The 15,404-nt window shown below is 49.9% G+C and overlaps 6 protein-coding genes across 6 annotated transcripts; 1 reads left to right on the plus strand and 5 right to left on the minus strand.

The window, feature by feature from the left end:
• Positions 1-16: 16 nt before the first annotated feature.
• On the plus strand, positions 17-2,744 carry V1518DRAFT_410012 (calponin homology domain-containing protein). Its single transcript, XM_066902499.1, has 4 exons — positions 17-241; positions 315-370; positions 439-598; positions 659-2,744. The coding sequence occupies exons 1-4, from the start codon at positions 221-223 to the stop codon at positions 2,276-2,278; spliced, it is 1,857 nt and encodes a 618-aa protein (XP_066762356.1). The 5' UTR covers positions 17-220; the 3' UTR covers positions 2,279-2,744.
• V1518DRAFT_424924 (WD40-repeat-containing domain protein) lies at positions 2,721-4,141 on the minus strand (the record flags this gene model as incomplete). The annotated part of the gene is made up of 3 exons (XM_066905890.1): positions 2,721-2,932; positions 2,988-3,968; positions 4,030-4,141. The coding sequence occupies 3 exons, from the start codon at positions 4,139-4,141 to the stop codon at positions 2,721-2,723; spliced, it is 1,305 nt and encodes a 434-aa protein (XP_066762357.1).
• Positions 4,142-5,003: 862 nt separating this feature from the next.
• On the minus strand, positions 5,004-6,020 carry V1518DRAFT_363364 (kinase-like domain-containing protein; the record flags this gene model as incomplete). Its single annotated transcript, XM_066901221.1, has 1 exon — positions 5,004-6,020. A coding segment is annotated over one exon (1,017 nt), but the record flags the coding sequence as incomplete, so codon positions are not given.
• Positions 6,021-6,114: 94 nt separating this feature from the next.
• Positions 6,115-8,821, minus strand: V1518DRAFT_43945 (P-loop containing nucleoside triphosphate hydrolase protein). Its single transcript, XM_066906398.1, has one exon. It carries the CDS (start codon positions 8,476-8,478, stop codon positions 6,208-6,210), a length of 2,271 nt encoding a protein of 756 aa, XP_066762359.1. The 5' UTR covers positions 8,479-8,821; the 3' UTR covers positions 6,115-6,207.
• A 267-nt stretch (positions 8,822-9,088) lies between these two features.
• On the minus strand, positions 9,089-13,782 carry V1518DRAFT_410017 (mediator complex subunit 13 C-terminal-domain-containing protein). Its single transcript, XM_066902500.1, has 6 exons — positions 13,539-13,782; positions 13,290-13,485; positions 10,954-13,215; positions 10,605-10,903; positions 10,183-10,549; positions 9,089-10,121 (listed from the first exon to the last, which is right to left on the minus strand). Exons 1-6 carry the CDS (start codon positions 13,581-13,583, stop codon positions 9,466-9,468), a joined length of 3,825 nt encoding a protein of 1,274 aa, XP_066762360.1. The 5' UTR covers positions 13,584-13,782; the 3' UTR covers positions 9,089-9,465.
• V1518DRAFT_410020 (uncharacterized protein) lies at positions 13,783-15,329 on the minus strand. Its single transcript, XM_066902501.1, has 6 exons — positions 15,102-15,329; positions 14,627-15,042; positions 14,462-14,563; positions 14,358-14,405; positions 14,224-14,307; positions 13,783-14,163 (listed from the first exon to the last, which is right to left on the minus strand). The coding sequence occupies exons 1-6, from the start codon at positions 15,295-15,297 to the stop codon at positions 14,110-14,112; spliced, it is 900 nt and encodes a 299-aa protein (XP_066762361.1). The 5' UTR covers positions 15,298-15,329; the 3' UTR covers positions 13,783-14,109.
• Between the last annotated feature and the right edge of the window lie 75 nt (positions 15,330-15,404).

The following is a 15,404-nucleotide window of genomic DNA, read 5'->3' on the forward strand; positions in this document are numbered from 1 at the left end:
CGGAAATGGGCGGCGATTGGCCCTAGCCCTGTGGCGGTTCCCGTCATCAACCCTAACCCTGTGCATCATCGCTGCGCCAGTCGAGCATCATCGTCTCTGGCAGTGAACTCGTCACCACCAACCACCATCTTCTAAGAATAGCAGATCCGGCACTGCATCCCTGTCAGCTTCTGTCACGCAGAAAACTCCTCTACCCCCTCCCGTTCACGGATCCATCACGATGAATGCCATAAAGCTGCAGGTCAGTTATTGAGCATTGACGGCGACAACGTCGCTCGCGGGATGAATGACCCAGAACTGACGTGGTGCTATAGCGCAAGTTTCCAGACCTAAAACAGGAGGACATCTTTCAGCTCATCGACAGATTCCAGTACGTACTATATTCGTGGCTTAGATGCGATGATTGGCTCTCTTCTAACGCTACAATTGCCGCAACAGCAAAATCGACATCGACGAAAGAGGCTATGTCGACAAGCAAACCATCGTCAAGGCAGTTGTGGATTCTGGCGAGAGCGCGACTTATGATCAGATCCGAGAAACTCTGAAGGAGGTCGATGTCGATGCGAGTGGTCGTGTTGAGTTAGACGACTATGTCGAGGTGCGTTGTTAGTCCGCATCTGCTTGAGTTCGACTTGTGACTGACCTGATTTTTGTGCAGCTGATTTCGAAGCTGCGAGCTGGTGTCGGAAAGAGCATGCTTGATGTTGGGAAGTCCAAGATCGTCGTGCATGGTTCCCAGGCGGGTGTCACACACACGATCAACGACGAAGAGCGCACCGAGTTCACACGCCATATCAACTCTGTCCTGCTCGGCGACAAGGATATCGGCGACCGTCTACCGTTCCCCACTGATACCTTTCAGATCTTCGACGAGTGCAAGGACGGTCTTGTGCTCTCGAAGCTGATTAACGACTCTGTGCCCGATACAATTGATGAGCGTGTGCTCAACAAGGCAAAGCCCGGAAAAAAGCTCAACAACTTCACCATGACCGAGAACGCGAACATCGTCATCAACTCTGCCAAGGCTATTGGCTGCATTGTCGTCAACGTGCATGCCGAGGATATCATTGACGGCAAGGAACACTTGATCCTTGGTTTGATCTGGCAGATCATCCGCCGTGGTCTGCTGAGCAAGATTGACATCAAGCTGCATCCCGAGCTCTACCGTCTACTTGAGGAGGATGAGACGCTCGAACAGTTCCTCAGACTGCCTCCGGAGCAGATCCTTCTGCGGTGGTTCAACTACCATCTCAAGGCTGCTAACTGGCCCCGCCGTGTGTCTAATTTCTCCAAGGATGTTTCCGATGGCGAGAACTACACGGTCTTGCTTAACCAACTCAAACCTGATGTCTGCTCCCTTGCACCTCTCAACACCCGCGATCTCCTAGCCCGCGCGGAGCAGGTCCTCACCAACGCGGAGAAGATCGAGTGCCGGAAATACTTGACTCCGACGTCCCTAGTTTCTGGCAACCCAAAGCTTAACCTTGCGTTTGTCGCGCACTTGTTCAATACCCATCCTGGCCTCGAACCATTTGCGGAGGAGGAGAAGCCAGAGATCGAGGAATTTGACGCCGAAGGCGAGCGCGAGGCGCGGGTGTTTACATTGTGGCTCAACTCTTTGGATGTTGATCCTCCTGTTGTTTCATTCTTTGAAGATATTAAGGACGGGTTCATTTTGCTGCAGGCATACGAGAAGGTTATCCCCGGCTCGGTAAACCCACGACACATCAACAAGCGCCCCGCATCCGGGGCGGAGATGTCGCGATTCAAGGCTGTGGAGAACACCAACTACGCGGTCGAGATCGGCAAGAACAATCGATTTTCGCTTGTGGGTATTCAAGGTGCTGACATCACCGATGGCCAGCGCACGCTGACCCTCGGTCTCGTGTGGCAACTCATGCGGCGCAACATCGTGCTGACGCTCAAGACGCTCTCCAAGGGCGGTCGGGAGGTGACTGATGCGGATATCCTTCGGTGGGCGCAGACCACAGTGACCAAAGGCGGCAAGACCTCGACGGTGCGCTCGTTTAAAGACCCGTCACTGTCGACCGGCATTTTCTTACTAGACGTGTTGCACGGTTTGAAGCCGGGATATGTCGACTACGACCTCGTTACTCCTGGCCGCACGGACGAGGAAAAGTACGCGAACGCGCGTCTTGCCATCTCGATCGCGCGAAAGCTTGGCGCGTTGATCTGGCTCGTACCCGAGGACGTATGCGAGGTCAGAAGTCGCCTGATCTTGACCTTCATTGGCAGTCTGATGAGCCTGCAGCTATAAAAGGGCTCTCATAATTCACCTGCCATGGGGTCTGGATCACAACGGAAAATCTATAAGATATTTACTTAGCAAATGTCAACGATAGTTGCTTCAAGTTCTGATTTTCTGTTGTTGTGTTTGTTTGGACATACTACTAGCTTCTACATTATCTATTTGTTATTTGTAGTTACGCCAAACCACTATCTACTGTTTATTTATTCGTTCACGTTTGTTTATGAGTGTTGGTCCGAGTTTGTACTCTGTTGTTACCGCTATGTATTGTACTGAAGTTGGTTACCTACTGTATGTTTTTTGTTTTATTGTCAATGCTGGCTGGCCTACACGTGTAGTTTATATGGAGCATGCATCATGAAGATAGCATTCAAAGATGGATTGGGCTGGTGTGCCTAAACTTCCTCTCCAAAAAAAATTGTTATTATTACAGAAAGACTTTCAGGACTAATTAGTCCGCGAAATACTTCAAATACTCCTCGTCCAAGCCTTCGGCAAAGTCGAGGACGATTGGGTCGTCGTCAAACGCGGTGGAGACAATCATGCGGTAGTTTGCCTTTGCGGAGAAAATCCAGCTGTCATGCCAGTTCTTGATCTCGAGATTCAGCGTGAACCTATCCAGATCCCAGAACTTGACTGTCTTGTCATAGGAGGCGGAGATGACTATTTAGGTTAGCAGTGTAGACGAAAAGAAGCAGTAGGAGAAGGAAAGACGTACGGGTTCGACCGCAGATCTGCAGGGATCGGACAAGCGAGGTGTGTCCCTCGAGCGTCTTCAAACATGCACCGGTGCGCGCGTTCCAGACTTTGATGGTATTGTCGTTGCCACCGGAGACGACCATCTTTCGATCCTTACTCATCTGCACGCATGCGACGCCGCGCGAATGTCCGTAGAGCGAGATGATACTCTTGCCGGTGTCAGCGTTCCACAAGCGTACGACGTTATCCACACCTGCGCTGACGACTACGCGGTGGCGCAGGTCAATGGAGTTGACGGTCCCATTGCAAGCGCGGATCTGGTGCAGGATGGGGTACCCTTTCGTGCGACGGTCGCGGAGACAGATCGTGCTGTCCTTTGAGCACGAGACAATGTGGCGAGAGTCAAAGACCACGTCGAGCACGGGGCCGGTATGGTGCCGGAAGCGATGGGTGGGTGCGTATGTCGGTAGCGACCATACGATCATGGTGTGGTCGGACGAGCCCGAGATTAGCAGCTCGTTGTCGTATTGTAAACACAGTACAGAGCCTTCGTGGCCCGAGATGTTTTCCTCGCCGTGTCCGCTTTCGTCTTCTTCTTCCAGCTTCAGTGTCCGCAGAAGCTCGCCCGTCCGCGTATTCCATATTCGCATCGTCTTATCCCGCGACCCCGTCACGATCTTGTCCGCGTCAAACTGCACGCAATACACGCTCTCCTTATGACCCAGCAACACCCGTGGCGTAACCTTGCCCGAGCGCCACCGTCGGTCGAGTTCAAGCCGTGTACGGAACAGCTGCTTGTAGTCGAGGCTAGACGTTGACGGCATATGGGGTTGCAGCGCCCAGTACTTACGGCGCTGGCGGAACTTGAACGCCCAGAGCGTATTGTTGTCGGCGGCCGCGTGCCACGCTTTACTCACATGGAAACATTGCAGCAGACTTGTCACATCAACGTGAATGAATATCTGCGTCAACAGCTCAGCAGGTAGTGCTACTGCCGGATCTGCTCATGGGGTTAGATAAAGTGGTCCTGCGTCCGTCGCCTGTCTCGCAGTGGGACTCACCTATTCGCTTGTCGATGTACAGCGTCTCGAACTCAGACAGGTCCATATTGTAGCTCGGCCCTGCATCGTCGCCTTCGCGGTCGTCGGTGCTCTCCGTGCCGGAATCGCGCATCGTAGCCTCTTCATGCGTGTGGGTTGTGAGATCTGGGGAAGCTGGCGCTATCACTTGTGCATCTCGGCTCACCTCCATGTGCGAGCGACACTTCGCGACATCTCTCTCGCTGTCTTGGGAGTTGAGATCAACTTACACAACGCGTCCCTTGATCACAAGAATCGCAAACTCCGCAATGTATTTTCAAGAATATCTAGCACAGCAGAAATAGTTTAGCCAAATTTACACGATTTTGATTCTCAGCACAAGACAAAATAAATACACAAAATCCCTTTTCTCCCTGTCCCATCCGATATATATACTACTCCCCCCTTTCCCTGATAATTATGCCAAGCTCTAGATGATTAATGCAAACTCAAGAGTGTACCGCAGGCTTTGTTGCAAACATCGCGCGCGTCGGCAAGCGCATCTTATGCGCCCGCCGCTTGCGCGCGACTTGTCCTTCGTCTTGCTCCTCCACGTCTTTCTCTCCCTCTGCTACCACTGGCTCTCTGCGACGCCCGAAGATCTCGCGCAGTCTATTCTTCTTCGGCGTCCCAGTAGGCTCAGGCTCGCCCTTGGACTTAGTCTTGTCCTGTAGAGTTGATTGCGAAAAACGCAGTTTGTTTGCATTCGGACTTGGCATCCATGATTTCTTCCGAGCAGGTAATGTCAATGTGTTGTCGTCTCGCAGCTTCAATAGACCACCCGACTCTGAAGATATCGTCGTCGGACTACTCTTTTCATTCGACGGTGGTGTGAACGATGGCACGGAAGAAAACGAAGACGACGATGTAGATGACTCAGACGCAAACGCGTCGATCCCCGGCATACTCTCAGACGAAACGTACGAAACTCGGCGCCCTCGATATGATATTTCCGACCCTGTCAGGAAAGGAAACTCCAGGCATTCCGCGATAGTCGGCCGCGCTTTCGGATCCCAGCGCAAACACGCGCTGACAAAGCTCGCAAGTTGTCTGTATTCCGCCGCCGCTCGCAGCGTGGTGACATCCGATGCCGACGAGAGAATGTACGTGTAAATATCGGCCGCCGGCTTCCCGGTTGGTATGACGAAGCCTAGCTTCGTGGCAAGAAGAGATGCGGTAGGCCAGCTGCCGCCGGGCGAGGATTGCGAGTCAGGTGACCCTAGCATTTCGCAAACACGCACAATCTGGTCCCATTCATTCTGTCCAGGAAAACAAGGTCGCAGCGTCGCTATCTCTATGCCAACTGCGCCAAGCGCCCAAATGTCAACCGGCATGCCGTAAATGCCAGCCTTAAGGAGAATCTCAGGGGCGCGATACCAACGCGTGGACACATATCCCGTGTAAGGCGCGTCAGAGCGCACATCTCGAACAAGACCAAAATCGGACAGCTTCACTATTGGCACCGTGCTGGAGTTCGCGCCAATGGTAACAAGGATATTTTCCGGTTTCACATCTCGATGGAAATACCCGTGCTCGTGAATGTGGTACAGTCCGTGGGAGATCTGGACGAGCATCGATCGCACTACAGACAGTTCGAGCCGGACACCATTTCGCGCAGTGAGGAACTGATAGAGATTCATATCTAGACACTCCATGATGATGTGCAACTTGCAGGTAGATAGATCAAGGAAGATTTCATGTGCGCGGACAAGGTTTTCGTGCGGCGGTAGGGTTCGGAGAAAGAGAACCTCGCGCAACCTCAAGTAGTCGGCCGGATCCGCAAACTTCTTCTTCATCGACTTGATGGCGACGACGGTGTTCGGCTTGAGATGGGTGAGGCCATCGGAAGCGGCGGTCGCAGGAACTTCCCTAACTCTCGCGCGGGTGACTGTGCCAAACGAGCCATCGCCAAGCGCGCGGAAGACGTCGAAGCGGTCGGCGAGGCGGAGCGAGGTAGACAGCGACGAAGCCATGGGACCGGAGGCAGAGGTGTACGGGCGTGACAGGGCAGAGAGGAGCGCGGTGTGGCATCTGGGGCTATATATTCGGGGGGAACAGCGCACAGAATAGGGGGCGACGTACAAGCGCGGGCCAGGGTTGCCTGCCGCCGCGTAAAAAGGGGCAGTCCGCGCCGCACCATCGAGCTAGCCACTTTTTATACTAGCGTCGCTTCGAGTAATACAACTTCCGCACCAGCGCGTTGTGGACCGGCTTCTCCTTGTTGCGGCTCTTGTTGTACTCCACGTATGCCATGTCGTCGCCGCCGGCAAGACTCGCCATAGATCCGGTCGTGCGCTGCGCCTTCTTCGAGCCGCTTTTGAAGTACCCACTCTCACGGCCGATAGCGTTGTCCGCGTCGTCGCCGCGCTCGATGCCCGCAGAGTCCTCGCTCTCCATCAGCACCGCCTGCAGCAGTTCGCGACGTTCCTCGACCGTCGCGTATGCTAGATCCGGCAAGTTCTCAAGTCCCTGTAGATGCGTAATGACCTTGAACGCGTAGCCCTGGTCCACCAGAAACGCCTGTCGCTTCGTAGAGTAGTACATTTCCTGCGTGTCCTTCGACACAAGACTGTAGAAAAACGCGTTGAAGCCCTCATCGTTCCTGCGCTTCGCTCTTAAAATACGCCCCAGTCTCTGTGCCTCCTGTCTTCGGGATCCGTAATGGGACGATATCTGAATCAAACAGGTGGCCTCGGGAAGATCAATTGATGTGTCACCGACCTTGGACAGAAAAATCGTGTTCACCTCTGGATTCAGCTGGAAGTTTTGCAAAATGTTCATCCGCTCCTGCTGCGACGTTCCGCCGTAGATAAAAAACTTTTTCAGCTTTTGCGCGTACGCCTGTAGCGCATACACGTTATCCGAGAACACTATAATCTTGTCCCCGCGCTTCTCGTGGTAGTTTATCAAAAACTGACACGCCTGGAACTTGCGTGGATTCATGATATACAACAATCGTCGTCTGCGCACGCTCTTCCCAAGATACTCCGCATAGAATTCCGACGTCATCGGGCACCAAACCTCGGCGCACTGAACGTTGGCGATATGGCCCTTGCTGGCAAGCTCCATCCAGTTGGCCTCATAGAGCTTCGGTCCGATTAAATAACTCAGGTTATCAATCTTGTCGTCTTCTCGCACCAGTGTAGCGGTTAGTCCAAGCTTGGCGTGCGCTGCAATTGTTGTCACCACTCGTCTAAACATCTGTGCTGGTACAACATGTACCTCATCTAGAATCACAAAGCCCCATTCTCGCGAAGTCAAAAAGTCCATCATCTTCTGCGAATCATGGGAACGGTTCCGCGTATTGGCAACCATAGAATATGTTGATACAACGAGGCCTGCTTCGTTGCGAAACTTCTCTTTGTTCTCGGATGTGAACACGGCAATATTCTCCGGTTGAATAGTACACCACTGTAGAAACTGCTGTCGCCATTGCATGACAGACACTGACGACGTACACAAAACAATAACGCTCTTCTTGATAGTACATGCCGCAGTGATTCCGACAAGTGTCTTGCCAGCTCCGCACGGCAACACAATGATTCCGGATCGCGCTCGCCCGTTTCCAAACATCTTGCTGAGGGACTTTTCTTGATATGGCCGAATTTGGGTAGACGGCTTCAGATCGATATCCAATGTCGGATTTCGAGTGTCGTTACGGAAGTCGTACTCTTCAAGTAGAGGATAGTCAATGACTTGGCATCGCTTTTTTAACGCTTCAACTGAGTCCGAAGAAATCTCAAACGAGTGCACAGCATCCATCTCATCGTCTTCATCTTCGTGGTCCAGCCCGACAACTGAAGAAAACAAGTCCTCAACTGACTGCTGCTTCTCGCCTTCGGCAGCACCTACTGCAGCTTTGGGCTTGTTAGTTCCCGGAATCGTAAGATCCCCCATTGTAGGCGCTTTTTCTTTCACAAGTCCCTCAACAACGCCATCTTGACCGTTCTTGTTATCTTCGCCTTCAATTCGCATGGGTCCGATCTCTTCGTCTTTCAACAGCATCTGCAAAATGCTTACTTGCGGACTTTCAACGAAGTATCGGTTATCTTTCAACACGAGCTTGACCTTTCCGTACGACACCGTGCAGTCGTTGATAAATTTTATGATACTCTGCGGCACTGCGACTTTAGATAATCGGTTCAAAACTGAAATGATGTCGTTTACTTCGAGACCGACGGACACAGCTGCGTATAACGAGTACTTTGTGAGTCTGTATTCATGAATGTGCGAAGGTCGGGACACCGGTTCCGCGATCGTTACAAGAAAGTCTTGCGCCTGCTCTGCAAGAGGCGAATAGCTTTCAAGAATGATCCGCATATCCTGCGGGTTAATCCACAGCGGTCTCGACGCATGATCTGGCTTCAAGGCAAGATAAGAGAAATCCGAGTGACCAAACACATGTGACAGTCCGTCTGGCACATTTGACATGTTCCTCGTGGTAGGCACGAGCGAACGTGACGTGTTCTGCGCAGGAGCGGTCGGCTGCTGTGGCGCCTTGACTCGAATCCGAACAGCGGGTTCTTATCCAACTGTTAACACCTGATCTCGGTCCATAGACTCTACAAACCAATCAAGATCAAGATACCATTATATTTCTCATAGTACTCGTCTTCGTCGCCGGTGGCAACGGACTCGTCGCTTTGATAGTCGTCCGATAAGTCCGATGGCAACTCGTCCTCTTGATCCAATTCCGCAAGCGCGCGCGATCGTTTGGCCGCTTCTCTTACTATGTCTGTAGTCAGTATGCTGTCGACAAGAATATCAATGCAAACCCACAAACCTGGTCGCGAAGACCCGACAGGTGACGACATTATCGCTAGCATATCATCAATTGGCGGGGCACTCGTGTTAACTGCCTGACGAGTAACGGACCTGCCCGAGCGGCGGTCCTTCCGGATTAAAAATCCTCAGTTCCCAACCGCCGAATGCTCGTCACGTGATTTAATGTAGGACAACAGCTGCCGACATGTTGCGACATAGGCGGACAACAAACCGCACAGGGTCAAATCTGGTCGTTGGTTCGATCTCTATGATTAATCTGTGATTTAACTAGCTACTGTTATTTTCGGAAAACTTTGTTCTAGTGTGATGGTGCTCGCGTTGACTTGACCAGTGTTGACACAAGAATCAATGCGTCAAAATGCGTCGGTCCAAGATCTTGTCCGTCTACCCTGTCGAAGTTGCTCAAATTGGTTGCTCGTTGACACAAATACTTTGCATGACTCCAAGAATGTTATATACAACGTCATCAATAATAGACAGCACGCCTCAAGTTAACGAAGGAACGAACATAAAAATTGACCCACTCGATGCTCCCAAAACAAACAAAACCTATGCATAACCCCATTCCCATGAGAGACAAAATGTCTCTAGCATCATATCGAAAATAGCAAGCGTTGATATATATGTAACATATTACAATATTGAGCTGAGAAGCCGCTGCATCTTCTCAACGGCAGTGACATGCCAAGGAGTTATGCCATTGCGACTGTCGTATACACCCGATAGCGAACCAAAACACGCTAGTCCCCGGTATTGCTTCAACAGCTCTTCCAGCATTGGTTCCCACGGCTTCGGACAGCTCAATAAAGATACCTGGAGAATCGACATCAACAGTCCCTCTGTTCCAGGCTTAATTAGGTAGCCACTAATAAGACTGAATCTTCGACACGCGATGTCGTATTGATCCAGTTGAAGTTTGTGATTGAGAATAATTCCGTACGTCTCGTCCTTCAAGTCCACAAGTGTCGCATCTTGGTCTAGCACGCTCGTACTGCTCGCAGCTACGCCTCCTGCAGTAGTTGATCCAAACCCCTGAACGAAAGTAGCAGTAACGCCGCCATTTAGTGTGCTCACATTGATACCATTGCCAACGTCAGATAGCGACGTCGTGCTCACATATGACTGCGTATCACGAGGATCCGAAGAAGACTCTGGCGTGGGCATAATGTGATAATCACCGGCCAAAGCTGACTCCGAGGTCTCAAGAACTGATAGAGTGGGGTTAAGCTCTAGGCTGACGAATATAGCGTTAACATCTCTAGGACAATGTGATGCGAGCGTGGTCCAAACTATGTCAAATTAGAACGAATCCTACTTCGTATGATCAAGACAGACAGAACGCTAACTTACTGTTCAGCTCGCTCTGGTCCATAGATCCGATCTTGGCAAACACTAGTTTCCATGACATCGTTAGCTTCGGTAACAGATTCAATGTTCGTTCCCAAATTTCTGTGAACACATCTTCGATTGACCGTGGTCGTGCTCCGTCCTTCTTGATACACAGAAACAGCGCAGTGCGAGCAAGTTCGCCATATTGATCGCTCCACGCAGCAGTGACAAATCGTCGGTCCCTTGAACGCGAATAGGCGACGTGAACAAAGCCAATTTCGTTAAATAGCGAGGCTGTCGGTGCCGAAGTAAGTTTGAAATTCAAACGGGATGGCGGAATTCGGGCAAGCGTGTACGCCGGGAAATGCTTCCGAAAAATTGCGTTGTCCTAACATTGGTTAGTGCACCGACTCTCTAGCGTTCAACTTTCGCGGATTAAATACCTCGTACGGTTCGTTAGCTGGGAGACATTTGTCGTATATCGAAAGTGCAAACTTCACGAGGTCAAACTGCGAAGGCATAGCGATCGTGTCGCGCGCAGCAAAGAACAGCGCCGGAATAAGTTGAAATATCAAGTTTGCACCGGCCGTCTCTATGGACTCAGCCATCCGCTGCACATACTCCTGCTTCAAGTCGTAGATACTTTGTCCAATTTGTAATAGCGACGACGGATCTGTATATGCTAAGACAATGAAAATCACAATATTTGGCGACTCGTCCACGAAATCAACAAGTAGTTGACCTGAAATTACGTTAGTCCGGTTAATAGTCAAAACAAGTGAGCTATTATACCTAAGAGATCACATGTCCGTGTAACATTCTCTAGAGCCTCGGCCATGCCTGTTCCCTGTCCCGGTACAGGAACCAAGCCGTTTTTAAAATCTCCAACTTCCCCCAGAACGAAATTGCCTAAGCCAGATCCTTCATAGACGGGCTTAATCCGATCCAGTAATGATGCAGCGGCAGATGACATACCAGGACTACCTGGGTAAACTAGAAAGCTGACAGCATTCTTGCGATCACTTTGCGGAGAAAAGCCAAAAGTATGCCAGAACCGCAGTGCAGGTGGTAAAACTTCAAGAGCGCCATTCATTCGCATGACAGAAATACGAGGAGGAGGAATATGAAATATATCATGCTGGCGAAGTTTCGTGGACTTGGTTTGACTTGAGACTTGTTCTGGCTGGAAAATTTCGTCGTTAAATATGCCTGTTTCAAATCCGAACGATCTTAAAGCTTCATCGCCGTTGCTTCTTAGCTGTTCAGACTCCAAAATGTCTTGTTCAGATTCATCAAGTAGTCCACGCGTTGTAGAATCGGATACCTCAGTAAGTTTTTCCAGCAACAAAGCTTGTATCGGCCCAAAAGTTGATTTCACCACATTCACGAAGTCGGCTCCGCAAACTGACGGTATAGGGTTGGGCGGTAGATATGATTCCAAGAGAGCATCATCCCAAACAATAGATTCACATAGCGTTTGTAAAATATGCTCGACATCTGAGCGAGAAGCGTCTTCGTACTTTCGCACAAATAGTGATGATAATGGAGAGTCAAACGAGTTAAGGTCCGCAAGAAGCTCACCACGTGGTGTTAACATTTGCGTCAGCACCATCCACCAAGCCTGACGCGAAATATAAGCCTCGGAAGATAAATCTTCAGCAGGTGAATCCCGTGCTCGCTTGCTTTCGCCTCTCTCCAAACCAGGTGCTCTTTGATCTTGAAAGTCTTGATAACTTTCGTAGTCTTCTTGCTCATCTTGTTCGCTCTCACTCGAGTTGCTGACATCATCGGGAGCATAGAAACGACCGCCATTGACATACTTCGTATCCAGAGCACTCTCCAGGTTTGGATGAAACAGAATTGGAGTAAACACACTCTTTCTTTTCCGTGGCATTATCCCCACGTTCCTGCGCGACACTATTTTTAACGGTGATAGAGGTGGCGTCATGATCTTGTGAGATACCAGGCCTCCAGATGGTTCGGAAGGGTCTGCTTTGACAGACTTCGGTATCGGCAGTATTTCCATCATCTCGTCAATGTCGAAAGTTTGAATATCGCCATTCAAAAGGTCATCGGCAGTTTCGTCAAAATTTAAGGTGTCAGAAGGTTCCTTTCCGATAAATCGACGGCTGGATGGACTGTCGTTATCAAAAAAATTGAAATCAGCTTCTGTAACCTCCGCATCACCTAACAGTAGTCGGTCATCTTCAACAAGTTCGCTGCCTTCGTTCGGCAGTCTTGTGCTGTCAACGGTCCCCCATTGATCTGTCAGTAAAAAATCACTTTGTTCAGTACCTCCGTCCTCCCAGTTTAGACGATTCGGAGGCTTGGTAGGCCGAGCTTGGGCTTGAGGATCTGGAGGCGTTGGATAAACCGCTGTTAGACTTTTTCTGTTCGACATGGCCATTCCGCCCTTGGAACCGTCATTATCTCCGCTTGGATGAACGTATTGACTTCCACGGCAAAACGAAACAAAAAAGTTTTCAATATCCTCCAATGGATCGCCCATGTTAAACCAGTCAATGTCGGATGTAGAGGACTCTGGTCTCGGCAGCGATATGAAACAGAGTTCTGACGGCCATGCAAACGAAGATGTCGTGCCGATGATGGTCACGCTAGTCCACGAATTTTCATTCAATACCCGAATTCCCGAACTTAGAAATATATTAGACATAATTGCAGACGCGTCGCGAGGTATCCCTTTGGCTTTCCCTTCTGCAATCGCATGAGTTCCACTTGGCGCTAAAACGACATGCATGTCAGGTTGATAGTCCTCTTCAATTGAAGATATGCGTGTGATTCGTGTCATTTGGCACCGTGGAGTTAACAAGAGAATTCCCGACGAAAGTAGCCGCAAAGTAAAGTGAAGTACGGTCTGAGTAGGTGATAGAAGTATAGAACCCAAGGGGATGTAGTCATAGTCGGTTGTCAAATTGCGTGATATGAGCGAGGCAATTGCTAGCATAAGCGGTACGTAAGGAGCTGAGAACGACTGCGGCGCCACAGTGTCTGCAGCAGACAGTGTTGAAGGCAAAAACGTGCCAGTAGATATTTCTGCAGTAAAATGTCAGCCGTCGTCCTGCTGATACTGTCGATGTAGCTATATGCTCTGTCCATTATCTACTTGCCCTTAAGACCAAAGGTGTGATCAGGTACCGCAGGATTGAGGTCTGTAGTGAGCGAAAATGTCCAGAGCTCTTGTCCGTGGCAAGATACAAGAAAGGTCTTCTGCTTTTGCCTGAGAGACCACTCCGCCATTAGCATCTTCAATGGCCGACAGAGTGGATCGACGTAGACGCTGTATCGGATCTGGTCAAATGCGCCCTATAATCAAGTGAGTAAAGTGAAAGGCGACAACTAAAGTCTCCTATTCGTACCAGTTGGAACACATTCGAATAATACTTGTCCGGTGGGGTCGTCATGACGATGTGGCTACTAACGTTGGCTGATGCCTTGGGGCGAGCGGAGCTGCTTGAACTCGTCTTCAGTAGTAATTATATTCGGGCGTCTTAAACGCATATCATGATAGTGTAATTAAAGTAAACCGTTTTCGGTTTACCATTGACGTGCGCGTCGTGGCCGAAGAACGCAAATGCTGGCTAACTTAACTGCGGAACTGGCCGCTCGGAATCTCCAAAGTTCGAAGTCCCAGTTCATGCATCACGAACAGTCAAGCCTACCGCGCCTCATTGCATTTCTGAGAAATATCACCATGCCATACTACATGTTTCAAATATCAAATAGACAAGGCTCACATGACTTGGAAAGATTAGGTATCTGGCAGGAATTACAGTAGGCTAAGACCACACGAGAGGCAAGAAAGCACTCTGTCTGATAATTACAAGTTTTTGCTAGCATACGTCGTCTTCTCCATGGTTCATAGTCAAAATAAATTGCAAGTTGTACAGTTGTGAATCTAAATATATAATTACTCCACACGATGATTTCCTACTTGGCCGGCTCCTCTGACTTCTCCTCCGGTTCCGGAGTAGGAAGAATAAACTATGATAGGTTAGAAATTTCACGACCCAGCTTGGCAAAGTAAGAGTTCTCAACACTTACTGTCTTAGGTCTCTCGTCCTTGCCAGGACCAACAGGCTCCCAAACCGTCGAGCCAACAGAGAAATTTCGGAAACCTTGAGTAAGCTAGCACATGTTAGTCAATGATTCGCCAGCATGTATCCATGATTTCGTACCTCAAGCGGCTCGTACACAATTCTCTTCTTCTCTTCGTCATATCGGACCTAGTTACATACTTAGTATTTGACGCACACCCGATGTAGATAATAGATCGACCAACCTCAGTGTAGCCGGTAAGAGGAAAGTCCTTGCGAAGTGGATGGCCTTCGAAGCCATAATCAGTCATTATTCGTCGCAAGTCGGGATGGTTGACGAAGAAAACCTTAGAAAGTCATGTTAAAAACTTAATCGCGATTGTAATCGAATAACGTATGTGATGACCTACCCCGAACAAGTCGTAAGTTTCTCTCTCGTACCAGTTAGCACCCTCAAACAGCTCTGTGATGCTAGGAACTGGAGTAGTCTCCGAAGCATAAGTCTTGACACGAATACGAGAGCTGAATCTGGTGGAAAGCATATTGTACACGACATCAAATCTGTGTGATCGGGTAGGATAATCTGCGGCAGTAACATCCATTACTGCCTTGAATTGAGCAGCGGTATGGTCCCGCAGGAAAGTCATGACTGGGATTATAGCACTGGGAGCAACGTAAAGAGTGAGCTCATCTTTCCAGACCGAAAACTTCTGGATGAATTTCGGAAGAGCAGCCATGACGTAGCGACCATACTCGTGCAGGTTCTCGACGGTCTCGACGTAGTTTTCGGTTGGGTTGACGATTGGTCTGTGAAGAACACCGGGATCTTTAAAATCAGTCAGTATTATATCAAACGACCATATCAACACAATCAATAAGACGTACCGACTCTGGGCAGCTCCTTCAGGTCCTCGGGATACACCGGGCCCTCCTCATCCTTGAGAGCCTCCTTGATGTTCTCGATAAACGACGAGGCAAAACGACGCTGAGTGCTGAGTCGCAGTCCAGCAGTAGGCCAACCAACTGCTGAACGAGCAATCAGAGAACGAATCATTGTTGCTCTGGCGGTACTACAACTCATGAGATCGCGGCCGAACTGCGATGGTCGTGAAGTGCAGACAGCCTGTGTGCGCCTGTCGGAGCTGCGGCGACCAATCACAGCACAGCTTATTTCATCGGGTCACAACT

The sequence above is a fragment of the Limtongia smithiae genome (assembly GCF_038497785.1).
Source record: "Limtongia smithiae strain NRRL Y-17922 unplaced genomic scaffold V1518scaffold_1, whole genome shotgun sequence".
NCBI classification, from domain to species: domain Eukaryota; kingdom Fungi; phylum Ascomycota; class Lipomycetes; order Lipomycetales; family Lipomycetaceae; genus Limtongia; species Limtongia smithiae.